The sequence below is a fragment of the Fusarium solani genome (assembly GCF_023522795.1).
Source record: "Fusarium solani strain SB1 chromosome Unknown bctg00000005, whole genome shotgun sequence".
Classification (NCBI taxonomy): Eukaryota; Fungi; Ascomycota; class Sordariomycetes; order Hypocreales; family Nectriaceae; genus Fusarium; species Fusarium solani.
Genome location: NW_027072153.1, coordinates 2512705 through 2535601, shown reverse-complemented (window position 1 = coordinate 2535601; position 22897 = coordinate 2512705). Strand labels below are relative to the sequence as shown.

Genomic DNA, 22897 nt, shown 5'->3' with positions numbered 1-22897 from the left:
GATGTGTAAAAACTTGTCATAAAACGGTATTGATATGAGTATTTGACATTGAACGGTGGTCGGCATATGACATTTAAATACCCATCCATGCTCACCATGCAAAGGCATAGTTCTGTCGTGCTCGAATCGTCGATTCGACGATCGAGATAACGCAACACATGCCAGTCCTTGACGGGACACTTCACCTCCCTAGTCCTTCTATTCCTCTACTTTGCCATGGCCAAGAATGACATGTGGAAACTTTCCCAACATCAAGCAGAAAGCCGTTTCACGCGGGACGCTTGTCAAACGCCGATCCTGATGATCAGGACAATGTCTAGAAATGCCTTGACTTCAACGCGGCGCTGAGCACACTGCAGTCGACGCTGACGATGTGGCGTCAAAAACTTCGAACACAACTAAGACACGTATTGGAACAAGCTCACAATTAGCGACCCAGGTTCCGAAACCACTGGGTGGGAGAACTGAAGGGTTGAGCCGAGAGCCTCAAAATGGCCCCTCGACCCACCTTACATCTCGGGAAGATGTTGAGACAGGTTATCTTACTCTCAGAGATGTGCCGTATACGCGAGCTTGGAAGGGACATAGGAGACTAGAGTTCCCAACTACTGGTACAGAGGCGGGACACAGCAAGGAGGTTATATCCGAGAGGATGACACTCGAGAACTGTCTGCCCAACCCCACGCAAGGTGATCAACCGTACTGGTCAAAAGTATCATAAGCCAAGGGCACAGCTATCAAATACATTTTTAGCCACTCACTCCGGAAAATCGGGTCTGTCGGTCGCCCGCGCCGAGTTCCTGGATCTGTTCGGAGCCGGCGGCTGGACGGAAGAGAGTCCCACATTAACGGAAATCCTACCCCTAGGCAGCATTGGAATGGCAATTCACACATTATCACCAGAGAAGCACCGAATTGTCGCAGTACAGATATAGGGCTATCGCAAGATAAACAGACCATCACCACGAGAGGGAGCTCACATGAAGATCCATGCCTACCACGGCAACCTGTTCACATCGAGCCAGGCCAAGAGATCGAGCAGACGTGCGATCGACAGCTCGGATCCAGTACAGACCGAAACTCCAAGTGGGCAAGTCGGCGTCTCGTCGGACAATAGAGCATTGCGGTCCTGGAAATGAGGCGAGAAAGGTTGGTGAGATGAGGGTGGCCCCCATGAAATGCTCAAGATGCAAGATGACCTTTGAGCGCCAAACAGCGAGGTCGACTTGCTACCCTATTCACAATGCGCTTGAGCCAGGAGTGGCAAGTCCAAGCCCTCAGAGGAGCGCTCCTATCTCCAGTACCCGGGAGCATCGTTGTTCGTCCGAAGGGAAGCACTGTTTTACAGTGGACGCGTTTCATAGTGGATGCGCCGAGGGACGGGAAGAGGATAAAGAGCCGCGTTCATGTTCATGAGACTCAGCATACCTATGACATCAACAGATTAAAGTCGAATGCCAACAGTGTTCCTCTGAGAGAAGACCTTTACGAACTTTTGCAAAGTTTTGCCAGGAAAGAATGAGGTCGAACAACGCGATGGCGTCCCAGGATGGCTGAACAGAGTTCATGGCAGTCCGTTAAGAGCATATGTGGCGTTTATTTACATAAACGCGATCCTTACACGTGCACTCACCTCTGCCTGCCTGGTCGCAGAAAGTGGACCTGGTGGCTTTCACTTCACCCTCTGCTGCTCTTCACATCCAATGCGACAGCGCTCATTTGTTTCTACAGCGCATTCAAGATGGCTTCAGAAACCCCTATCTCCACGTGCGTGTCATTGCACACTCGACACGCTACGTGAAGGTCATTTGCTGACTGATCTATAGTGTCTACGTACAGAACCTGGAAGAGCGCGTCAAGCTCGAGACTTTGACGGAAGCCTTGAGGACAGTATTCTCTGAGTTCGGCAACGTGGTCGATGTCGTGGCCAAGAAGAACCTGAAGGCCAAGGGTCAGGCCTTCGTCGTCTTTGATGATCCTGAAAGCGCACGAAGCGCTATTGAGGAGGTTGATGGGTTCGAGCTCTTCGACAAGCCGATGAAGGTCGCATTGGCGCGCAGCAGAAGCGACAAGACTGTCGAGATGAACTGCAGCCAAGAAGAATTTGAATCTCACAAGAGACACAGGCAGGCAGAAAAGGGTATGCGGCATCAACTCATCAGCGTTTAATCGACCAGCTACTGACTTCGGATCCCAGACAAGCGCAAGGCCCTTGAGGCTGCGGAAGAACAGAGGCAGCTCAATAAACGAGGTCCGGGTGCGGCACCAGAGAGCCGACCAACAAAGGCAGCCAGGCCATCAGGTCTCAAGTCAACAAGCGCTGCGGCAGCAGGCGGTGTCCTGGACGAGTTCCTCCCTCCCAACAAGATTCTGTTCGTTCAGAACCTCCCCGAAGACTACGACATCGAGGCTCTGACCAGCGTTTTCGGACGCTTCGAGGGCTTCCGCGAGGTCAGACTGGTACCCGGTCGCCGGGGTATTGCTTTCGTCGAGTACGAGGCAGAGCAAGGTGCCATTACCGCAAAGGAGAACACTGCGGGCATGAGCCTAGGAGAGAAGCCTATCAAGGTCACGTACCAGCGCCAGTGAGGTGGTTTGTAACAATAATAATATCCTATCGACTCCTAACGTCATAATTCACACGTCCTTCCTCCCTCATTGCGAGCCCCGATGAAGGTTCGCCATTCGCTTGTCTTCAGATCAAATAGTTAATCCTGCCATCTGTTCCCCTATCGGCCCTGTGATGATAGGTGATTGTCCTCTCACCAAATCCTCAGAAGATGACATCTTCGTCATCTTCAGCGCCGAGAATATCAGCTGGTGCTGATTCCTCCTTCTGAGGCTGCTCGCCGTCTTGCGCTGCGGCCTGCGCAGCACGTCTTGCCTTCATCTCGGCATCAGCAGCGGCAGTGTCGCGTTGCTTCTTGTTCGCAACCTATTACGAGTTTGGTCAGATACGTCTTCGCAGGCGAACAAGTAAACTTGCCTTCTTGAGTCTGTAGAACTCCTCACGATCCAGCTCATCCAGCTCGGAGTTGATGTACTTGATCGTGTTCTCGGTTCGTGGGATAATGACGTGCTCAATAGCGTTCACTAGAGATCTCAGTCAGTACTAGGACAGGACATGGGAGTCCAAATGACTGACCACGTCGGTTGACGACCTTGATGACCTCATCGAGGATGACGAAAGCCGTCTGCAAGCTAGCAAGTTCAACGAGAGCTTCCACGGCTCGCGCATAAGTCTCTCTGCATCGCTGAACTTGCTGTCCTCCCTTGCCCAGGCCTGTCAGGCCAAAATCGTTATTGCCTTCGGTTTGATAGCTCTCAAAAGCTGGCAGCAAGACACCGGAAACATTGTCTTGCTTGGTGCGGACGCGGAATCGAGCCGACTTGGCGGATTCTTGCACTTGGTATCCAATATCGCCGCCTACGGCGTAGGTCACTTCCGCCAAAGAGAAGGCCGCAATTTGCATCACTCGACCCATCTTCCGCTTGGCTTCGTCGATTCGTCTCGTGATCTCTGTGGTACTACGGTATCAGCATGCGATGATGGTTTCGAACGGCGGGCAGGACGTGGAATGGGATGACGGACCTCGGAATCGCCTAGATAGAAAGAAGTACTCGGTCAGTTACTGAATCGCATAATCTTTAGGACAATTCATACTTGGTAAGAGCTTCACTCTTTCTCTTCAACAAGCTGTGCCCAGTCTCCGCCCCCTTGAGCTTCGCCTTCATGATACCCAGCGACTGCCTGGTTGGGAAGACGGCCTCGCGATCCTGAAGTCATCAGTATTTCCATCTTCATGGTAGCAACCCAATTTCGACGACTCACTGCAGCTCCCGACATCTTGAACAGCGATTATAGGTGTGTTCGGAGCAGATTCCGTCCAGAATGTCAAATTGGTTGAGGGTTGGCGGAGCTTCAAGTTGTATCAAGGCACCTTCGTCACACGTGCACTAACGTCAACTGGTAAGCCGGTAGCTTACCTTACCTGCCACCCTGCCAAGGTGCGCTCGGGCGCAGTTGCTGGGCAGCTGGTACCCAGAACACAAACAGCCAGCACATATCGCTATAAGCGGGCAACCTCTCCACTCTGCAGCACTCTCGGTGGAGCTCAGTCAGAGGCCGCTGGACCCGCCCGTCTTGTCCGTCGCTGAACAGCGCGAGCCCAAAGGAAAAATACAACAAAAGTTACGCGACAAAGCCTCACGAGCGTCTGTCGACATCATTCGCCTCCGCTCCGTTGGATCGCGCTGCATTCGAAGCGTCGACGACGACCCGGACGGTCACGATACCGATCACTCGGTCACGGATCGGCTTTTGAGGAGCATAAAAGTCGCAGCGTTGCTGCGTTCAGGCAGACCCTCTTTCACCTTCTCGACTGGCCTCGACGATGTACGGCTCACACTGATTTCTCCCGCCCGCTCTCTTCGCGAAACCCTGTCCGTCACCTTTCTTGCCTAAACGGCCATTTCGATCACCATGGCCCCCATTGTCGCAACCCCGAATGGGGCGCGCAGGCAGCCGCAACTGCACCTTGTGGTATGCCCATCCCCAACGCGTGTCTGCAATCAAGCCAAAACTGACCCTCTCTGCGACCAGTCCAATGAAGATTCCGTCTACGAGCAAGATATCCTCCGCAACTCCGCTAGTGTTAAGCCTTGGCTAGCATACATTGAATTCAAGGCCCGCCATGGCACTGTGGTTGAGCAAGCATTCGTGATGGAGCGGGCATGCGCCCAGCTGCCTCGATCTTACAAGCTCTGGAAGCTAGTACGTCTTCATCCCAGTATTCTTGCCTCCTCTTCGCGGTTCACGTCATCACTAACATGACTTAGTATCTTGTATTCCGAGTAAAGCATGTGGCCAAACTAAACCCAGCGATTTTCGCCGCCGAGTACCGCAAGGTTAATGCCCTCTTCGAAAGAGCTCTAATCCTGCTGAACAAGATGCCAAGGATTTGGGAAATGTATCTGAGGTTCCTCACCAAGCAGCCGCTCGTGACCTTGACCCGACGAACCTTCGATCGCGCCCTAAGAGCCCTTCCGATCACTCAACATAACCGCATCTGGGCTGTCTATCGGCCTTTCGCCAACTCCGCCGCAGGAACGACGGCCGTAAAGATCTGGCGACGGTATATGCAAGTTCATCCCGAGGATGCCGAGGACTTCATCGAACTTCTTGTGCAGACAGGCCTTTATACTGAGGCTGCCCTGAAATTCATCGACATTCTCAACAATACCCGTTTCAACAGCAAGCATGGGAAGGGCCATTACGAACTCTGGAGCGAGATGGTTGACCTGCTCGTCGAACACGCAGCTGAAATCGAGACTGGGTACGAGACGGGGATCGACGCCGAACGCATCATTAGAAGTGGCATCACTCGATTCGCTGACCAAAGAGGAAAGCTTTGGTCAGGGTTAGCGACCTACTGGATCCGACGAGGAAGCTTTGAACGGGCCCGTGATGTTTTTGAAGAGGGCATTACCACCGTCATGACTGTCCGAGATTTCACCCTCATCTTCGAGGCCTACACCGAGTTTGAAGAGTCCATCATCGGCGCTCTCATGGAAGTGGCATCTTCGCGGGCTGAAAAGGGTATTGAGGACGAGAATGCAGATTTCGAGTTGGATATCAGAATGATGCGTTTTGAACAACTCATGGATCGCCGACCTTTTCTTCTCAACGACGTCCTTTTGAGACAAAACCCTAACAGTGTGCCCGAATGGGAGAAGAGGGTGGCTCTTTGGGGTGATAACAAGAAAGAAGTTGCGCAAACCTATACCGATGCGATTGCAGCCATTCAGCCAAAACGGGCTGTCGGCGCCTTCCACCAACTTTGGGCTAACTACGCCAAGTTTTACGAGCGTGGTGGTGATTTGCGAAATGCTCGCATCATCATGGAGAAAGCTGTCAAGGTCCCCTTCAAGTCCGTGGCTGAGCTCGCTGACATGTGGATTGAATGGGCAGAGATGGAGTTGCGGAACGAAAACTTTGATGATGCCGTCCGAATCATGGCAAAGGCCGTACAGGCACCCAAACGATCTACCGTCGACTATTTCGATGAGACCCTATCGCCGCAGCAAAGAGTTCACAAGAGCTGGAAGCTCTGGAGCTTCTATGTTGATCTCGTGGAGAGCGTCTCCACCCTGGAGGAGACTAAGAAGGTGTACGAACGAATATTCGAGCTTCGCATTGCAACACCTCAGACCGTGGTCAACTACGCCAACCTGCTGGAAGAACACAAGTACTACGAGGAGTCGTTCAAGATCTACGAACGAGGACTGGATCTCTTCAGCTATCCCGTTGCCTTTGAGCTCTGGAACTTGTATCTAACGAAGGCCGTTGACCGGAAGATTGGGATTGAACGACTGCGCGATCTCTTTGAGCAGGCTGTCGAAGACTGCCCTCCCAAATTCGCGAAAACCATTTATCTGATGTATGGTAATCTCGAAGAGGAGCGTGGACTAGCTCGACACGCAATGCGCATTTACGAGCGAGCCACCCGAGCGGTTGCAGACGAGGACCGTGCCGACATGTTCAACTTTTACATCACGAAATCCGCTTCCAACTTTGGCCTCACATCGACCAGGCCAATTTATGAGAGGGCCATTGCAGCTCTTCCTGATGCTGAAGCCAAGGACATGTGCCTCAAGTTTGCAGACATGGAGAAGAGGCTGGGCGAAATCGACCGAGCCCGCGCAATCTACGGACACGCTTCCCAGTTCTGCGACCCTCGAACCAACCCCGACTTCTGGACGAAATGGGAGCAATTCGAAGTTCAGCACGGCAACGAGGACACTTTCAAAGAGATGTTGCGGATCAAGCGAAGTGTGCAAGCCCAGTACAACACGGATGTCAATTTCATCGCATCACAAGCATTGGCACGTAGCCAACGCCGACCCGGTGGTGCAGAAGATGCTGAAGTTGTGGACGCAATGGCAGCATTGGAGAGACAGTCAAGGGCACCACAAGGATTCGTGGCAGCAAGCACAGGCCCAACAGGGGGTAAACCGGTGCCGGCAGCCGTTACCTCGAACCCTGACGCGATCGAGATTGACGGTCTTGATGATTGATACGGCGATTTCTGAAGGTTTTCTGGTTTGGGTAGGTCGCAATAGGTTTAATGTACAGATGGTTTCTCAACGACTTGTTCCTTTCACTTCTTCATCCCAACCTTTCTTTGTTATACATCCAATATATATCGCCCAAGGGCGCAGTTCCTACTCAAAAAATTATGCTCATTTGCTGACCCAGTTCTTTTCGGTCATCTTGGACCAGTACTTGTCGGCATAGTTCCTGTCGACGTGGCCATCGCGGGATCCCGGTGTGGCATAGATGGAGCCCTTTCGTTTTTGGAACCGGCTAGGGGGAACCTTGGAAGCGTCTGTATTCGTTGTTAGCATTGGAGAACAACTGATGCCTCAAGGCAGTGTGACAAGTGATTCTGACCCCATTCGTCACTCATCCGGCGGTCTTGTGCATCGCTCGCCCGGCGATCCCGTGGGGGGGAACCAACGACGGGAGACTGGTCTACGACGGGCTGTTCAGTGCCCTGCGGGTTGTTGATGGGTTGCTCCATGGTTCAACTGGTTGGAGATCGATCAATGGCGCGTATGTCGTGTGATTTCAGAAACGGTATTAGGAGTGGTTTGTGTTCAGTTGTAGACTCTCCTGGCTGGCCAGAATAACACAATCAGAAAGTAGGTCTGGGATGTTGGATGCCTGGGTGTTTATATGCTTCACGGGAAGGGAAAGAGGGAGGGTTTACCCCGCAAAGCTTGTACGTCTCTACCACGTCCTCACTTCATCAAAGATTAACCAGATTGCGACTTGCAATGGAATTGGATCGGGCCTTGGTTCGTCGAGATACGGAGACAGCCAACCCTACGTAAGGGAGCAGGCGGGCGTGGCGCAGAGTCCGGATCACCGTGGCCATTGACGTCACGGTGATGGTCACGATACGGAGAAGACTTGTGGTGAATGGACAAGCATCAAGGTGAGAGGTTGACGCTATCTAATCTCCTGTACACCTACAGCTACGAGATGGTGAAAGATCAGCAACCTCCAACTACGAGGGAGCTCGGCGATTGGGTGAGGGCCCTTGATGATGGCGAGGCAGCAAGATGGTGGTGGCCGTGTAACGCTACAAGGAGAAAGGGGCAAGCTAAACAGAGGTACCGTGACCATATCTCGCTTGCTCCTCAAACGGCCATTTGACGGGGCAGCCGGGCAACAGAACTGTCAGGCAAGTTGCCCACGAGCTCAAGCAACGGATGGCTGCGGAATGGGACGTTCTCGCGCGAAGTGGTGACCCTCTTCAGACGCCGATTGGACAGCTGCCTTCGTAGGAGACACCACGAACAACTCAGCTCTCTGCCAACTTACTGACAATCACAACAACAGCCCGTTGAGAATTGGGCAACCAAGCTTCGCATACTTATCCAAACGTGCGGCAATGGCTACAAAGTTGCAATGGTAGCAAGTGTTACGGATACCAGAAGGCATAACGGGAAGAGAGGGGCTTGGGGGAACAAGGTGAGGTCATCAACAGGTCGACGTAAGATGTGGCTGAGTGATGGCGTACATCTCCAGGCGTCTCTTCCGAAGGTCAAGCTGCCCTTTTAAGCTTTCCTTGGCAGATCTACGAAACTGCCGAGGCATCGTGCCCAGCCCGGTCGAGATCATTCACTCACTCCATCCTTGCTCTCGCCCTAGTGTCGTTCCCCTAGTCCACGGTCCAAGGTCCGGCACATCCAGACCGAGTATCCCATGGCTTATTGGTCAAAAGCTGTCTAATGAAGGGTTGGTTAAGCACCAAAAGAGTAATCGGTTAATGGACTCGCGTTCTTGAAGCAAGTCGTGATTCGCTGCCGTTGGCCAGTACCTTAGCTCAAACCTTCAATGGAGCACACAACATCTTGACGGGAGCTTAGTCATCCGGCGAATCTGACTCACACTGTGCGGGCAAAGCTCTCTTGGCCAATCAGCACCAAGGCAGCCTGGCCTGCTTTGCCTGAGCGCATTGGATGCTTGTTTTAGAAACACCAAAAGATCACTGTTCGGCATCACCATTCTTTCAAGAGGATAGGGGCATACGCTTCTCATAGGCCACTCCTCAAATATTTCCTGCGTATTCTCTATCGCGTGCCTTCCTAAGCAGAGTAGAGAGGTTAGTCTTGCCCCGAACAAATTGTCAAGATCCTTCATCTCAACGGCATAGGAAATCTATCCACAAGAGAATTACTCAGGCTGCCGCATGTGTGGCTGAGAATCCTGCTGATTTGGCCCTGTTCTATGCTCAGGCGCCTAGCTATTCCGGGTTCTGCCATGAAGAGGAAGCTTGACTCATTCCTCAAGGACAAGCATACACACTCGAGCTATAAAATATCAGCACTCTCAACCGCTTCGTCCTCATCTCCAACTCGGCCATCTATTCGAGCCTCAAGCCCCGCCATGGCTACAACCACAATTCAGCTTACTCCTCGGGAACAGCAACTCCGTCGTCTTCTTCTCGATGTCGCCAAGTCAATAGACGAGGCCGGCACCGCGCCTGAGCCTATTGTCCTTCGATGGGCTGGTGGTTGGGTCCGCGACAAGCTCCTCAACATTCAGAGCCACGATATTGATGTCGCTATCAATGCCATGACAGGTGTTCCGTTTGCTCAGCATATGTGCGACTACTGCGAACAGCCAGACGCCATCGCCAAGCATGGTATTGGTCCCGACGACATTGGCAGCCTGCACAACGTTGCTCGCAACCCTGAGAAGTCCAAGCACTTGGAGACAGCCATGGTCAAGATTTTTGGTCTTGATCTCGACTTTGTCAACCTTCGCAAAGAAACGTACACCGAGGACAGTCGCAATCCGCAGATGGAGTTTGGTACGGCTGAAGAAGATGCTCGCCGTCGCGATGCCACAGTCAACGCTCTATTCTACAACCTGCATGACGATCGCATTGAGGATTTCACGGGTGGACTGTCAGATATGGATTCCAAAGTCATCAAGACTCCTCTCGAACCTTTCCAAACCTTCATGGATGATCCTCTACGGGTCCTGCGTCTTGTCCGTTTCGCCAGCCGACTTCAGTTCACAATTGACCCCGACACACGAAAGTTCATGGCGAATCCCAAGGTTCTTGAAGCCCTACGCCTCAAGATCAGCCGAGAACGAGTCGGCGTGGAGCTGGAGAAGATGTTGAAAGGTTCGACAACACTCAAGCCCTGATTGGGTCGGTCTATGAGTCCAACTGACACATTGATAGGTGCCCATCCTTATCAAAGCCTCGAGTTCATTGATGAGCTGCAGCTTTTCCCTGCCATCTTTACAGACCCCACTCGGGAAGACCTCCCTGTACCAGATGACTCTCGGTGGAGAGTCGCTTATAGCTGCCTTCAAGACTTGTTGCAAGACCAAAGTCCATCCTCCATTGCTAGTCGATTGGTCCAAACCGACGACGCCACCTATACCGCCTGGAATCTCGCTGCTATCTGCCCCTGGATGACGGTGGAAGAGCCCCCGAATTTCCGAAAGAAAGCAAATTCCCTCCCACTTGTGGCAGTGGTCGCCCGTGAAGGCTTCAAAGCCCCAAACAAGTTGTCAGACATTATTGCGGCTTCACATCGACACCGCAAGGAGATCATGACATTGAAGAGGGGTGTTTGCGATGGAGAGTCGTTCATCCAAGAGCGCGATCAATTTGGCATGGCTATTCGAAAATGGGATACGCCAGCAGGCTCATGGCGATTACAGGTCTTGAACGCCCTGCTGGTCGAAGTCATGGAAACTCTTCAGGAATGGAACCAAGAAAAGTCGCAGAGTGAGTAAAAACCGGCGTTGAATGGTTTGCTCAGTGGGACAGATGCTAACAACGCGGTTAGAACAAGAGCTCGTCGCGAGCTGGGTGGCCTTCCTCGACCATCTGGCTAAGCTAGATGTCTACGATGCCCCATCGCTGAAGCGTCTCCTCGACGGGCGCCAGCTGGCTCAAGCTCTAGGGACTAAGCCAGGGAAATGGACTGGGCAAGCCCTTGACATTTGCGTCGCATGGCAGCTCCGTCATCCCGGCGAGACTGACCCAACAGGCGCCATTGAAGAAGTGCGGAAGAGGCGCGAGGAGTTGGGGATACGGTAGAAATAGTAGCAGTACTCTCGTCCAAAATGCTAGAAATACCTCCTCTCTCAATGTTTGAGACGGATCTACCCATACATACTCCATATTGAGGGCGCATAGCGTTGTGAAGAATCCAATTGCTTGCCCACGGTGAAGAACCGATCGTTGTCCTTCCGTACATTTTAAGCCGAGGACTAAAGTGGCGAAACAATTATCTTATTGTTTCATGCGTTGAAAAACAGGTCAAGTATGCGAAGCCATATTTAGGAATGTTCTGTCCTGAACATGGTCGTGTTAATCACGTACTGTTTCTAAGACTCGGATTTCACACTGTGCTTTCATCACCAGAAATCTTGATGGAGTTCACAGCCAACCTCCCAACTTAGACCTTTGGGCAACTATCTACAACACCAACAAAACACCCCCGTCATTCCCCTAATCTTAATTCTCCCAAGCTCTTAGAAATGCCTGAGCCTCCCCTCAATCCCGCCTTTAGCGTGCTGGATGGCCTAGTAGGTCCTGCAAACATTGAACGTCTCAATGCACTCTCGGGTAAGCCTCTAGGCTCCGAACGGAAGCCTGAGAAGCACGGTAGAGCTAATCATTCATTGCACTTTGCTCAGGTCTTCTAGATAATGGGGCTTTAGGAGACTCGATTGACCGATTAAATGCTTGCGAGGACGTATCGGTGCGTATACCTTTGTTTGATCCTCTTGTCAAGTGCCAGGCTCAGTTCTTGAGCATGCCATTGCTGATACGATGGAGGTTTAGGATTTTCACGAAGCAATTCTTCGTGTGGCTGGTCACTTATCGGCGAAGGAAAACTATGACTTGGAAGACGGACAAGCTGAGAAGCTTGTTAAGGCTATCAATAGCAAGGTGCTATTGATGAAGAATGGCACAGGTATGTCTATCAGCCCAAGTGTTCACATCTCATTTCGTCGGTCGCTAATCCCACATAGAAGACTCTGCCCTTCTTGTGGAAGCAGGTTTAGCTTGCCTGAGTGTTCTCTCATCGAAATACTCTCTCGCCTTGGACGAAGATACTCGCCTCAAGCTCATCCGTATCACGGATACCCGGGATCCTTGGACTACACCCATCTCTGCAACCACTGCGACAGAACTTCTTGCCCAACAACTGACTGATGAGGAAATGACGGATTTCATCGTGGGGCCAGTTCTCCAGAAGACCCTGAAGCCTCTCTTTACTAGACACTCCTCCAGGATCACGGCTTCCGGGCGGCCGTCCCAGTACTCCACGGCCGGAGATCGATCTCGAATGTTTGAAGAAGTCCAAACATGGAAAGATGAAGCTCCTTGGGCCGAAACTGCGATGCAATGGGCTGTGAATATGTCTACTGTTAGTCTATTTCCACATCTCCTAGTTGGATTTCACTAATACTGGGGGATTGGTAGCCGACTCTCATCCAACAACACTGGCCACTATTCACACCTGTCCTTCTTGCCCTCGTCGAGAACGAGTCGATAGACGTCAAGTCAAGAGGGCTAGAGATTCTGGCTTCTTTCGTGGCCAAATGCCCAGGCCAAGTGCTTCAGAATACGGGAATCGGCCGAGTTTTCGAGGATGCCACATTCCCGATGCTTCTTTACCTTCCCAGTGTCACGCCCGAAGAGCAGTCCACAGCTATACTCAGCCCAGCCTACGATGTTCTCACCAAACTAGCCGAGTCTTCAGAGGGATTTCAAAACCCTGAACGTCGTCAGCTACTAGACAAGGCCCTCAGAGATGGCATCTTCGCCGGACACTTCCATGCCTCTCAATACTCCCGGATTGTCCAAGTTCTGATGCAGAAAACAGCGTCGATAGTCAATTGCCTGGGTATCTATTCAATCAAACACCTAAAGGTAAGGCGCCTGTACAATGTCAAGTAAACGCCACCGGATCGCACTAACTTATACAAAGAATCTTCTCTCAATGATCTCATCGATCATGACAGATCCTTTCGCGACCGCGCATCCTCCCACTGTTATCGCTGCGACACAAGCATTAAACGCCATCATTACCAATTGCTGGCCTCGAATTCAACAAACTGAGCACGCTGAGCAGATTATCCGAATCCTTTCCTTATGCTGGCTCAACGTCACCGAGGAGAGTGACAGCAGCTCAACGCAGGTCTCCAAAGCTGATGTTGAAGCCCTGTCTCAAGAATTAATACACACATCCAATATCTTGCAAGCTCTCTGGGCTGAGGACGACTCCAGACGTCCTGCTCGGCTCGATGAAGTGTTGGAGAAGGAGCCTCGGCTGGCAAGATTGTTTACCCCGGCCTTGGCTTAGCGACTGAGGAGGTGCTTGTGCGTCTAGTCCAGAGGCTGCTGCTTGAAGAAGGATTTTCCACGTAGCCATTTCCTATAGGCCTTGTATCTCTTCTTTGGGCCATCTTCTTCAGTCACTGTGAGTGGGTTCTCACCCACCTTGAGCAACTCAGCATAGACGTCAATTTCTTCCTCAGTCCCTTTGACCATCAAACCCTCATCTTGCCAGCCACCACTGACATATTCTTGATACTCGGACGAATCAACGTCGACAGGAGTATCGCTGGAGACAACAAGAGGAAGATTTTGTGGGTGCTTGATGTACCGCTCGTAGTCCTCATATTCTTGTTCTGCCACGGATGGATTCAGAGAGTCGTGGACGGCCTTGGTGAAAGTCCACTGTGCAGCCTTGGACTTTTCCAAAGCTGTTTGCTTCGTCTTTGTAGGCGAATCAGGTCTTTGCAAGGGCTGTGTCGTATCCAGTCGTATGCCATTTTGGTGAGCAGTCTTGTCCTGAGCTGGCTGCAACCAACGTTGGAGCGAGATGACCTTCGCTGGCGACTGGCCTGGAGCTGGTTCAGGGTTCTTAACTGCCCCCCTAGTGTCTCCTGGCATCTGAGTTGGCGCGCTGCCTTTACTCGCCTCCTTCTTGTGTTTCTTCTTGTCGCCGTGGTCAACATCACCCTCTGTGCGGACTCGGAAGGGACTGAGATCGTATCGGCCATCCTGCGTCGACTTGAGGGGAATATACTTGATGGTCGAGTTCATCTTGTAGGCAAACATCTTGGGGAAGGACGAGAGGGTTGAGGGTCTATAGTACTCGAGCCAATAATCATCAAAGAATTCGACGGGGTGAGTACGAGCAATGTCCCGCTTGCGCACATATGGCGGGACCTTCCTCTCTTCAAGATATGCCGGGGTGAACCAGTTGATGTAGTCATGTCTCATCCTAAGAGACCAGTCTCTCGGATCGGCATGGTGGAGGTAATAATCGGTGGCCAAGTCCCACAGCATTGGCTGGCCCTGGGTGAAGATGTAGTTACCGAGGAAAAGATTATAAGCCTCTTGGCGCTGACTATCGAGGAAAGAGTTGTTGTAATAGCGCTTGAAGCTCTCGATCATGTCTCGCGAGTGACTCGTCCACTGGTTGATCTTGCGATATGTCTCCATGGTGTTGACGAGTTGCGAACCACCGTACTGAACGGCGATGGTGTCACCATGGTCGTGCCACATATGTGTAAAAAGATTCACCGCATCTGTGTCGTACTCGACCGCGGTGTTTTCCAGGATGCCCAGCGCGTGTAGCTGATGGCCCAACGCCCGCTTGCCGATGACGAATTGTGCTGCGTTTGTACGATCCAAGCAGTCAATGCAGTTGGTCCTGGCAACACCATTCTGTGCCGTCATAGGGCTCGTGATACCGTCACCGTTTTGGAAAAAGCCCGTCGTGGTGACTACCGACTCGGCGATGAGTTCGAGATTACCGATCACATCACCGCCACGCACTTTTGAAGCTCGGCTCATGTCCCACGCCTTGTGGATGATTTTTTTCCCCTCGGGTAGAAACTGGTTCAGATAATCGATGGCATGCGTGTACTCCTCCAGTAGTTTGGATTCACGGGGCTGACGTTCCTTGGCCTTGATCAGGTTCACAACATAGATTGGTGCGCCATAGCGCTCGAAGAGGTTATCGAAATGCAGGGCAGCCGCGCCGTAGAAAGGGTCAACTAAATTGAGCTCGATCGGGGGTTTGGGTGTAACCCCAGTATTATCTTGGGTCCAGTAAAGCGGGATGCTTCCTCTGTGCTGAACATAGGAGGTATACTGCGGGCTGCAGTAGAGTTGGGGACCAGGTGCGTGAAAGGATGTTGTTAGTGACTCAGCAACAATTTGCTCTGTCTCAACATCGTTGGCGACATAGCCCTGGACAACTTGGTAAGCATACTGTCGACTTATTGCCTCAAGCTTGATGCTAGAGGGAAGGGGTCACATACAAGATCATTAGCTCCTCGTTTCAGGAATCTAGCACCGGCAAAGTATCGTGACCGTCTTGCAATGACTGTGATGTGAGCAGTACGCCCATATATGGACAGAGCTGCCTCCAACTATCAGCAAGCCCTTCTTTTATAACCATCATCTTGCACTCCATGGCACACTCACCAGCCTGGTCGATATATCCGTGGATAATCGGCCGACACCAGTCATAAGGATCCCTGAGAGCCTTGACAGCTGGTTGCAATAGGTAGTCGTTCCACACAAACATCGAATTGAAGTCCTCATCCGATGGTGGTAAGATGCCCTGAGCCAGGGCCTCGCGCTCCCGGATGACATTGTGCTGTAGAGTGCGCGTGACATCGTAGGAGTAACTGTAGTAGAAGGACCTGGTCAAATCGAGATTGTTCAGAATGCCGAGAAATCGCTGCTCCTCAGTGTTGCGCGTGTCCGGCTTGAACTTCGCTGGCGTTAGGGGAACCAGTTCTGTGCCCTCGATCTGGTATATGTAGTGCCCTCCCACCATGGCGACGGTGCTCTTCTTGGTGATGAGGAGCATGTAATATGGCCCGGTGAATTTTATGAAGCCCAGTAGCCCCCATGTAGTGCAGCGTAGCTTGATTCCGCCCGTTCCTCGGTTGCCGTCGTCGATGGTGTCCAACAGTTGATTCATCTCCTTGAGACTGTATACAATCTTGTCGTCCGTCATATTCAACTCGGCACCCTCGGTCGTTCGGTCGATCTTAAGAATCCTGTACCGCTTCTCGCTGACATCGACGCCAACGATATAATACCGACTCGCCGTCTCATACAGACTAAATTTGTGCATCTTGTATATCAGTCGGTCGGGCACTCGGTCGTCAAAGGTATCCGGGACTGCTCGCGCAGAAGGGTCGGGGCTTGTCGTCCGCATGAAGGGCTTCGCTACCGCAGGCTCGTCATCGTTATCGTCTTCCCCGACCTGGTTTGGGCCACCGGGTGCCTCCGAGGATAAAGGGCTTCCGGCGCCATTGTTCTGGAGCAAAGGGAAAACGGGCGCGTCACCGCTCGCGTCGCTGACGATGGGTAGGGCATCCGAGGGCCCTGAGCTGAGCGAGTCCGGAACACCATACTCGGACATCCTGACAGGCGTGTGGCATGTCCCACAGCCAAAGCCGGACTATTATAGCCAAAGTATCCGAGTTCGTTGCATGCAATGTCAGGAAATGGGAGCTCGAGTGGAAATGTCGAAGGAGGGTGGGAGGTTTGGGCTTTTCGAGCCTAAGGGTGAACCGCCTGGTTCCAAGAGAGTCGTAAACTGTGCAAGTAAACTGATATCTTCAAAGCAAGCAAGCAAATTCTCACGTCAAGGTACCCGATGGTCGGTGGTTACCTTTAGCTTCCTTATCGCGAGCTCTGTGCTATGTTGCAAGAACCCCCCACAGTTCGGATGACGTCGTTACGTAGCGACCTTAGGGACCAGCCACTTGTCTTGGCAAGAGCCGCGTCACATGAACGCCCAGAACGCCTCCACGACTTCAGTTCACAAGGGGCCAGGTCACCAGATTCTATCAATCAACAGAGCTGTTCTATTATGCGTTTTGTACAGCGTGCTTCTGTTAAGCCATTCTAATATCACAACATATCATCATCCAGACGCCTCAGCACCATAGTGGTAATACCATCACCCTCTTCTATCCGCCAGTGATCATTATTTACTGCTCCTCGCTTGCCTCCTCTTTCTTCTCTTCTTTCTTTTCCGCTTCCGCTTCCTCGGCCTCCTCGGCCTTCTCCTCAACCTTGTCACTGCCCTCTTCAGCCTGCTCCTGATGCTCTTCTTTCTTTTCCGCACTCTTCCTCTCGGCCTTTTCCTCGACTGCAGGCTCATCTAGAGCAAGATCGCCACGAAGGTCGGGCAGGAAACGATCGATGCGCTTCCAAGTCTCCGACCATAGCTCCTCCTTAGAGGGATCCTTGTTTGGTGAAACCAGGTATCCACTGCTGGCCATGAACAACAACACGTTCTTAAGGTTTTCTCGAACTGCCTCCTCCTGTGCAATGTAATGTCAGTGACTACCCGACCAGTGAGATTCTCATTCGACTTACAAGGCTGTCTCCCTGGCCACTGTTCATGAGGCGATCCATAATCTCGATGATCTTAATCCAGAGATCCAGCATGCCATCCCATTCGGAAAGGAGCACCAGATACTGGAGGAACACTTTGCAAAGAAGGGAGGCGGACTGGACTCTCATCTCACTCATTCCATCTCGGTCAGATGAGAAAACCTCTGGCTTGAGGAGTTGGATGATCAAGGGAAATAGAACCTTGCCAAAGATAGCAGTCCATTCCTTCGGGTCACTGCAGGTCAGCTCTGGTGAAAGAAGAGATCGCTGCAGGGCGGAGAAGGCCAGTTGTCGAACATCTCTGCAAGGGTTTGCGCATTGCGTTGTCAAGGCCTGGAAGATTGGCAACCAGTACGCCGACCAAGCTAGGCAAATTTTGTTAGCCAAGCTCATTTCGTAGTGATATTGACAGTCATGACGAACCTTCACTGCTCTCAAGCTGAGATTGCTGCATAAGATGAGGAATGCGATCCGTCATGTTGTACAGCATATTGACGGCCTTGGACCCTCTCGCAACAGCTTCCGCTTGGCTATCATCCCATGTTAGTGAATCAGCTTACGTACCAGACGAAGACACGTACCGTTTCTTGTCCTGCTTAGGTGGGTTTGACCTCTGAGGTCGAGGGCTCCGTGTCTGAATGACAGAGTGCTTGGGGCTGGCAGCGGAAGCAAAATCGTTGAGCAACGAGATTGCCGCCTCATAGTTGTCGGCCATGATTGCGGGTGGTGTTCCAGTAGTTCCCTTTTCAAGGATCTCGAATACCAGCGCGGCTGCTTCAGGCCGTTTAGCTAAGGTGCGAAGGATAGCCCAAAAGTCGGGCGATGTCATCATTTCACGCCTCAAGGGACCAGATTCATCGATGCAAAGTGCAAGGCCCTGCAACACCAGATCCGAGTTCTTGCCCAGTGCATCTTGTGGTAGGCTTGAGATGGTATGGAGCAAGAAAGGAACGTTGACAAAGTCGTGATCCTGGAGGGTGTCAGTGTGGGATTGGGGCACGCCAGCAACAACACTTACGTATCCTGTCTTGAGAAGCTTGAGAGCGTAGAACGCAGCTCGGGACACCGTGATCGCGTGGTATTGTCCCGAGTCACGAAGGACGCCTTGGAGCGTGTCGAAAACCACCTTGCCCATATCCTCGATAGACTCCTCATCCCTGGTTGCCAACAAAGTGCAGAATTCCAGAAGGTAGGTGACACTGGGGTCATATCTGAGATGTCCTGATGGAGGAACATGTCCGTTTGTGGGAGATCCAGGCATGCTCTCATGCTTGACACTGATCACCGTCGTTGTAGAGTCCTCTGGAAGTTGATCGATGAGGGCCTCAACCACTGCCTTGGCAACCGACGCATCAAGTTTACTACATAATTGTTAGCATCAGGGTACCGGGAAGGAGAAAGGCAAGCTTACGCAAGGTTGTCAAATACCGCATTCATTTTGCAAGACTTGATGCAATCGATAGTGCAAAGCGTGCTCTCCAATTCCTCATCTGATGGCTCTGGCGGGTCATCGGCGGCATAGCTCGAGATGTACGAAGTGAAAGCAGAAAAGAAGCCTGTCTCTGCGTTTCGTGCCACTCGATCAATGACCTGTGAGGGGGTTTGCAAGGGGATGGGTGGCAGAGGCATGGCTGTCAAACTGCTCGGGGAGAAGGATGGTATGAGAGAGTTGGTGAACAGATTGAGCCATATGCGAATGATCTAGGGGATGATTAGCAATGTTTTCAAGTCCATAAATGGAAAACATACATATTTCCAGCTCTTGCGGATCAACTCTTCGCTATCAGTGACGACACGGAAAAGCACCAGAGTCGCAAGCTGGGCTCTAAAGTCCCTGCCCAGCTTAACCGCAAGCTCGCTAACCATAACACTGCCATCCCCAGCTTGGACTTCGGTATTAAGCGAGGTGTTGAAGGGAGATTCGGTTGCCAAAGTAGACATGTGACTCAGGACATAGACAATTTGGTCAAGGGCTTCGGTGTTCCGGTACTTGGTGGCGATGCGTGCGCATTCGTCAAATCCAGTGACGATTCGCGCAAAGACAGCGTCGTCCGTGGCAGACATGAAAACATAAGACAGGGTAGAAACAATTGGCTTCCAGGTCGTAGCGAACATGTCAGCATCATAAATATTCGTATCGCAAATGATCAGGTTTCCAGAAGACTCAGACTTAAGGAGCAATTCTCTCCAGGCATAGTCGAAGGCGTGCTTGTTGTCATGTTCGTCAGGGAGAATGATTTCGTTGGACTTGATGGACTCGTAGATGACCTGCAGGTATTCTGGAGCAAAATTCTTGCCATTGTTTGTTCCCCTGAGGTTCTTGGAAAAGTCCTCCAGTGTCATACGCTTCTTGGCGTCCAGGTTCGGGTTGTGCTGGTCGGTGTTCAGCAAGATGATGGCATACGTCAGAATGTACACCGCATCCTTATCTGCTACTTCTTCTGTGGTGTCATTGGAGCAGTACTTGTCCGAGAAGGACTCGACGATGGTGGAGATCAAAGGCGCTTCTCCAGGCAGGCGGAATGATTCGAGAAACTGTCTCAAGGCCTCGTCCACTCTCTTACCAGAGAAGTCAAAGGAATCGAGGAAAGCCTCAAGGATAGCCTCATTGCCTCTCTTAGAGAGGAAGTCACCGAGCACCTTCTTGTTGATACGGGAAGTTCCCTTGAGGAACTTGGCCACAGCCACAGGGTCACTGGCATTCTCGATAATGCCTTGCGCCTCCAGGTAGCCCAGACCTGCTTTAGGTTTCTCGTTGAACTTGCCTGCTCCCTTGATGATGATCTTCTTTCTCCGCCTCTGCTCCCGCAAAGTGGCCGGATCGGGATAGCCATCAGTAACAGGGTCATCAACCAGCCGTTCGGCGATGAACTGGATATATCGCAGCAGGGCATCGAGGCAGAGAGGGGGACGCTTGTCGTGCTCCATGTTGCTGAGTCTGGCAAAGCATTTCTCGAGAGAAGCCCAATCATATCCTCGCAAAGATCAGCTCGGTCAACGTCGCAATCGTAGTTGATGAAAAGCTCTGCCATGAATGTTGGCATTCTCGACAACACTCCTAAACTCTCAACCATGGCCTGACGAGCATCCGGTTTGCGGGCGCCCCCTTCCAAGCCAAGTTTTTGGCGTTCCCCGACTGGAACGGGGGTCGATCGCCCACTGTTGGGCTTGGGGTTCAGTGGGATGCCAGAGTACAGAGATGGCTCAATTCCAGGTTCCCGAGGAATCTCAATTTTGGGGTGGAGACATGTGACCAAGTAAGACAAGAACAGCTCTTGCTGCAACTTGAGAACACCACGGCAGGTCGCGAGTAGTGTGCCAGCAACAGTGAGAGATTCTTGAAGGATAGCCATGTTATCGGATCTCACCAGCTGAAAGAGGTAACAGCACAAGCGGTCCTCGGCGATAACAGCCAATGCAGGGTGCCGAGAGATGAAAGGCCCAGAAACCTCGAGAGCGACATGAATGATGCGCAAAGCCATGACCCTCATATTGTCAGTGTGCTGTCGCTCCTGAGGGTCCAGGAAATTGACCAAAACCCGGAAAAGCTCGCGAACAGAAGGCAGAGAATAGGGTCTGAGATCAACAGACTCCGTCTCTTCAGTTGGCTCGCTCGCAGTGGCTTGAGGTGTCTCCGAGTTTGACGCTGTCTCCCTGCTACTCCGCTCAGGGTCCGGGGTCGCTGTTCCAGACAGTCCCAAACTCGTGGGCTCGGCGGACAAACCTTCAGCCTCAGGGGCAGGGGCCTCCATTCTGACGCTATCGAGGTCGTCGTCCACTTGCTGCTCCAACGCATCGGCGTCCTCGCCAGCCTCAAACTCGAGGTGCTTGATGTCCTCGAATATGATTTGACACATCCTAACCATGGAAGCCTCAGCGGTCCTGCGCAACACAGGAGAAAATCGTGGTTGGGAGCAGATTGCAAGGCCACGGCCCATCATGTCGCAGACGCTCTCGTCGCTCAAGATATCTCCGCCAGGGCCTGACATCATATCCTCCATAAGGTTCAGAATCATGAGAAGTACAACCTCGACCTGTCCCGAGTCGCTAATATCGAATTGGCAGTGTGTAACGGCGGCTGAGAGGGACTGCATCGCGAGGGCAAATCGGGGCGACTCTGGGCAGATGAAGCCATATGCCAGAAACTTCCTCAGTGCGCCGAGGGCCAGAATCGTAATGGGGGCGGCAGTGCCTTTGGCTTGGATGACGTGCAGGAACGGTGCGAGGATTGCAGGAGCATCGAATGACCGGATATCTAGACGCAGAATGTTAGCTACAACAATCTATCATGACGGAGGAGCGAGCTGCGAGGGTCGGCGCACCTTTGACACCAGCGAGCTCATGCCTCAACTTTCCAAAGCCAGTGATCATGGGGTTGTCCTGCATGCTCTTGCCTCTCTGGCCGCGCAGTCCCCAACGATTGGTGAGGCCATCATGGGACGCATCATCGCTGAGCCTCGCCGCGGGGCTCTTACTCCTCCCGCGCGGAGACGGGCTAGGAGGCCCAAGATGAACGGGATTGGGGCTTCCTCCAAGAATGGCGGACACGGACGAGTGCGGTGAGCGCGCATGCTTCTGGATGGCGGAAGTTATAGAGATGCATTCTGAAATAACCAACGAAACAGGGTCGACTGCGACAGAGACGGGCCGGCTTCGGTACTGCATCCGAGGAGGGAGGGTGCGGTGCTCAAAGCTGGAAACCCCAGAGGGCCGAGGGCTCTCCATCGTTACGGGTTGCTGTTCATCGCGATTCATGATCTTCTGGGCTCGAGAACGGTCGTCGAAATGTGCGACCAAGCGATTCGCTCAGGTTCGGGGCGGCCGAGAACGTTGGAATCGGAGGTTCTGTAGGAGCTGCCAACTGGCTGAATTTAGTATCGCACAGCGGGAAAAAGAAGACAAGTGTTCCCAGAAGACACGAAGACCGCGTCCTCTCTAGGGAATCTTGGGGACCGCTGGTAGGAGGTCGGGCGCTGCCTGGACAGTTGTGAGGGTGGATGATGGAAGATCAACTCGCTACGTAGCGCACTGCTAGCTAAGGCACCACTAACAACGTCGCGTGGAAGTTGCGCTCTGTCTTTCTCCAAGGTGTCGTCCAGCGATGTCGCTGATTGGCTAGCTGTCACAAGTCCAGGGACTTCACTGACCCCCTTATTTGGTACAGTCTGAACAGTTTTGGGTACTGTAGGTAAGGCTCAACAAACGCAAAATATCATGTTGGTCTCACTGCCCACCTTGACAATCCGATGGGTGCGTACGAACACAGCCTGCAAATTGCTTTTTTATTTCCGGTTCATCACCTTCCTTAACTTTAGTTCTTGAAGCTGTTCAGAGGTTGTCCATTCACGAAAGAGTATTTAGCTCATGGTTCATGGAGCTCATCGTATCTTTTTTAGTGGGGACCTTGCCTT

At 52.2% G+C, this 22897-nt stretch overlaps 8 protein-coding genes across 8 annotated transcripts; 4 read left to right on the top strand and 4 right to left on the bottom strand.

Annotated features, from left to right (window-relative positions):
- Window positions 1-1741: 1741 nt before the first annotated feature.
- MRS44_009253 (uncharacterized protein) lies at window positions 1742-2589 on the top strand (the record flags this gene model as incomplete). The annotated part of the gene is made up of 3 exons (XM_046276449.2): window positions 1742-1767; window positions 1827-2140; window positions 2198-2589. The coding sequence occupies 3 exons, from the start codon at window positions 1742-1744 to the stop codon at window positions 2587-2589; spliced, it is 732 nt and encodes a 243-aa protein (XP_046132723.1).
- Window positions 2590-2773: 184 nt separating this feature from the next.
- MRS44_009252 (uncharacterized protein) lies at window positions 2774-3847 on the bottom strand (the record flags this gene model as incomplete). The annotated part of the gene is made up of 6 exons (XM_065621223.1): window positions 2774-2935; window positions 2975-3093; window positions 3146-3520; window positions 3593-3603; window positions 3665-3777; window positions 3833-3847. 6 exons carry the CDS (start codon window positions 3845-3847, stop codon window positions 2774-2776), a joined length of 795 nt encoding a protein of 264 aa, XP_065477295.1.
- Window positions 3848-4483: 636 nt separating this feature from the next.
- MRS44_009251 (uncharacterized protein) lies at window positions 4484-7077 on the top strand (the record flags this gene model as incomplete). Its single annotated transcript, XM_065621222.1, has 2 exons — window positions 4484-4774; window positions 4840-7077. 2 exons carry the CDS (start codon window positions 4484-4486, stop codon window positions 7075-7077), a joined length of 2529 nt encoding a protein of 842 aa, XP_065477294.1.
- Window positions 7078-7242: 165 nt separating this feature from the next.
- On the bottom strand, window positions 7243-7583 carry MRS44_009250 (uncharacterized protein; the record flags this gene model as incomplete). Its single annotated transcript, XM_046269836.2, has 2 exons — window positions 7243-7388; window positions 7454-7583. 2 exons carry the CDS (start codon window positions 7581-7583, stop codon window positions 7243-7245), a joined length of 276 nt encoding a protein of 91 aa, XP_046132720.1.
- Window positions 7584-9331: 1748 nt separating this feature from the next.
- MRS44_009249 (uncharacterized protein) lies at window positions 9332-11135 on the top strand (the record flags this gene model as incomplete). The annotated part of the gene is made up of 3 exons (XM_065621221.1): window positions 9332-10205; window positions 10266-10820; window positions 10882-11135. The coding sequence occupies 3 exons, from the start codon at window positions 9332-9334 to the stop codon at window positions 11133-11135; spliced, it is 1683 nt and encodes a 560-aa protein (XP_065477293.1).
- Window positions 11136-11578: 443 nt separating this feature from the next.
- On the top strand, window positions 11579-13413 carry MRS44_009248 (uncharacterized protein; the record flags this gene model as incomplete). Its single annotated transcript, XM_065621220.1, has 6 exons — window positions 11579-11666; window positions 11747-11802; window positions 11886-12018; window positions 12077-12474; window positions 12531-12980; window positions 13039-13413. The coding sequence occupies 6 exons, from the start codon at window positions 11579-11581 to the stop codon at window positions 13411-13413; spliced, it is 1500 nt and encodes a 499-aa protein (XP_065477292.1).
- A 23-nt stretch (window positions 13414-13436) lies between these two features.
- On the bottom strand, window positions 13437-16503 carry MRS44_009247 (uncharacterized protein; the record flags this gene model as incomplete). The annotated part of the gene is made up of 3 exons (XM_065621219.1): window positions 13437-15335; window positions 15386-15450; window positions 15552-16503. 3 exons carry the CDS (start codon window positions 16501-16503, stop codon window positions 13437-13439), a joined length of 2916 nt encoding a protein of 971 aa, XP_065477291.1.
- A 574-nt stretch (window positions 16504-17077) lies between these two features.
- Window positions 17078-22241, bottom strand: MRS44_009246 (uncharacterized protein; the record flags this gene model as incomplete). Its single annotated transcript, XM_065621218.1, has 9 exons — window positions 17078-17413; window positions 17469-17851; window positions 17910-18016; window positions 18068-18456; window positions 18505-18847; window positions 18898-19187; window positions 19236-20461; window positions 20647-21741; window positions 21809-22241. 9 exons carry the CDS (start codon window positions 22239-22241, stop codon window positions 17078-17080), a joined length of 4602 nt encoding a protein of 1533 aa, XP_065477290.1.
- Window positions 22242-22897: the final 656 nt, after the last annotated feature.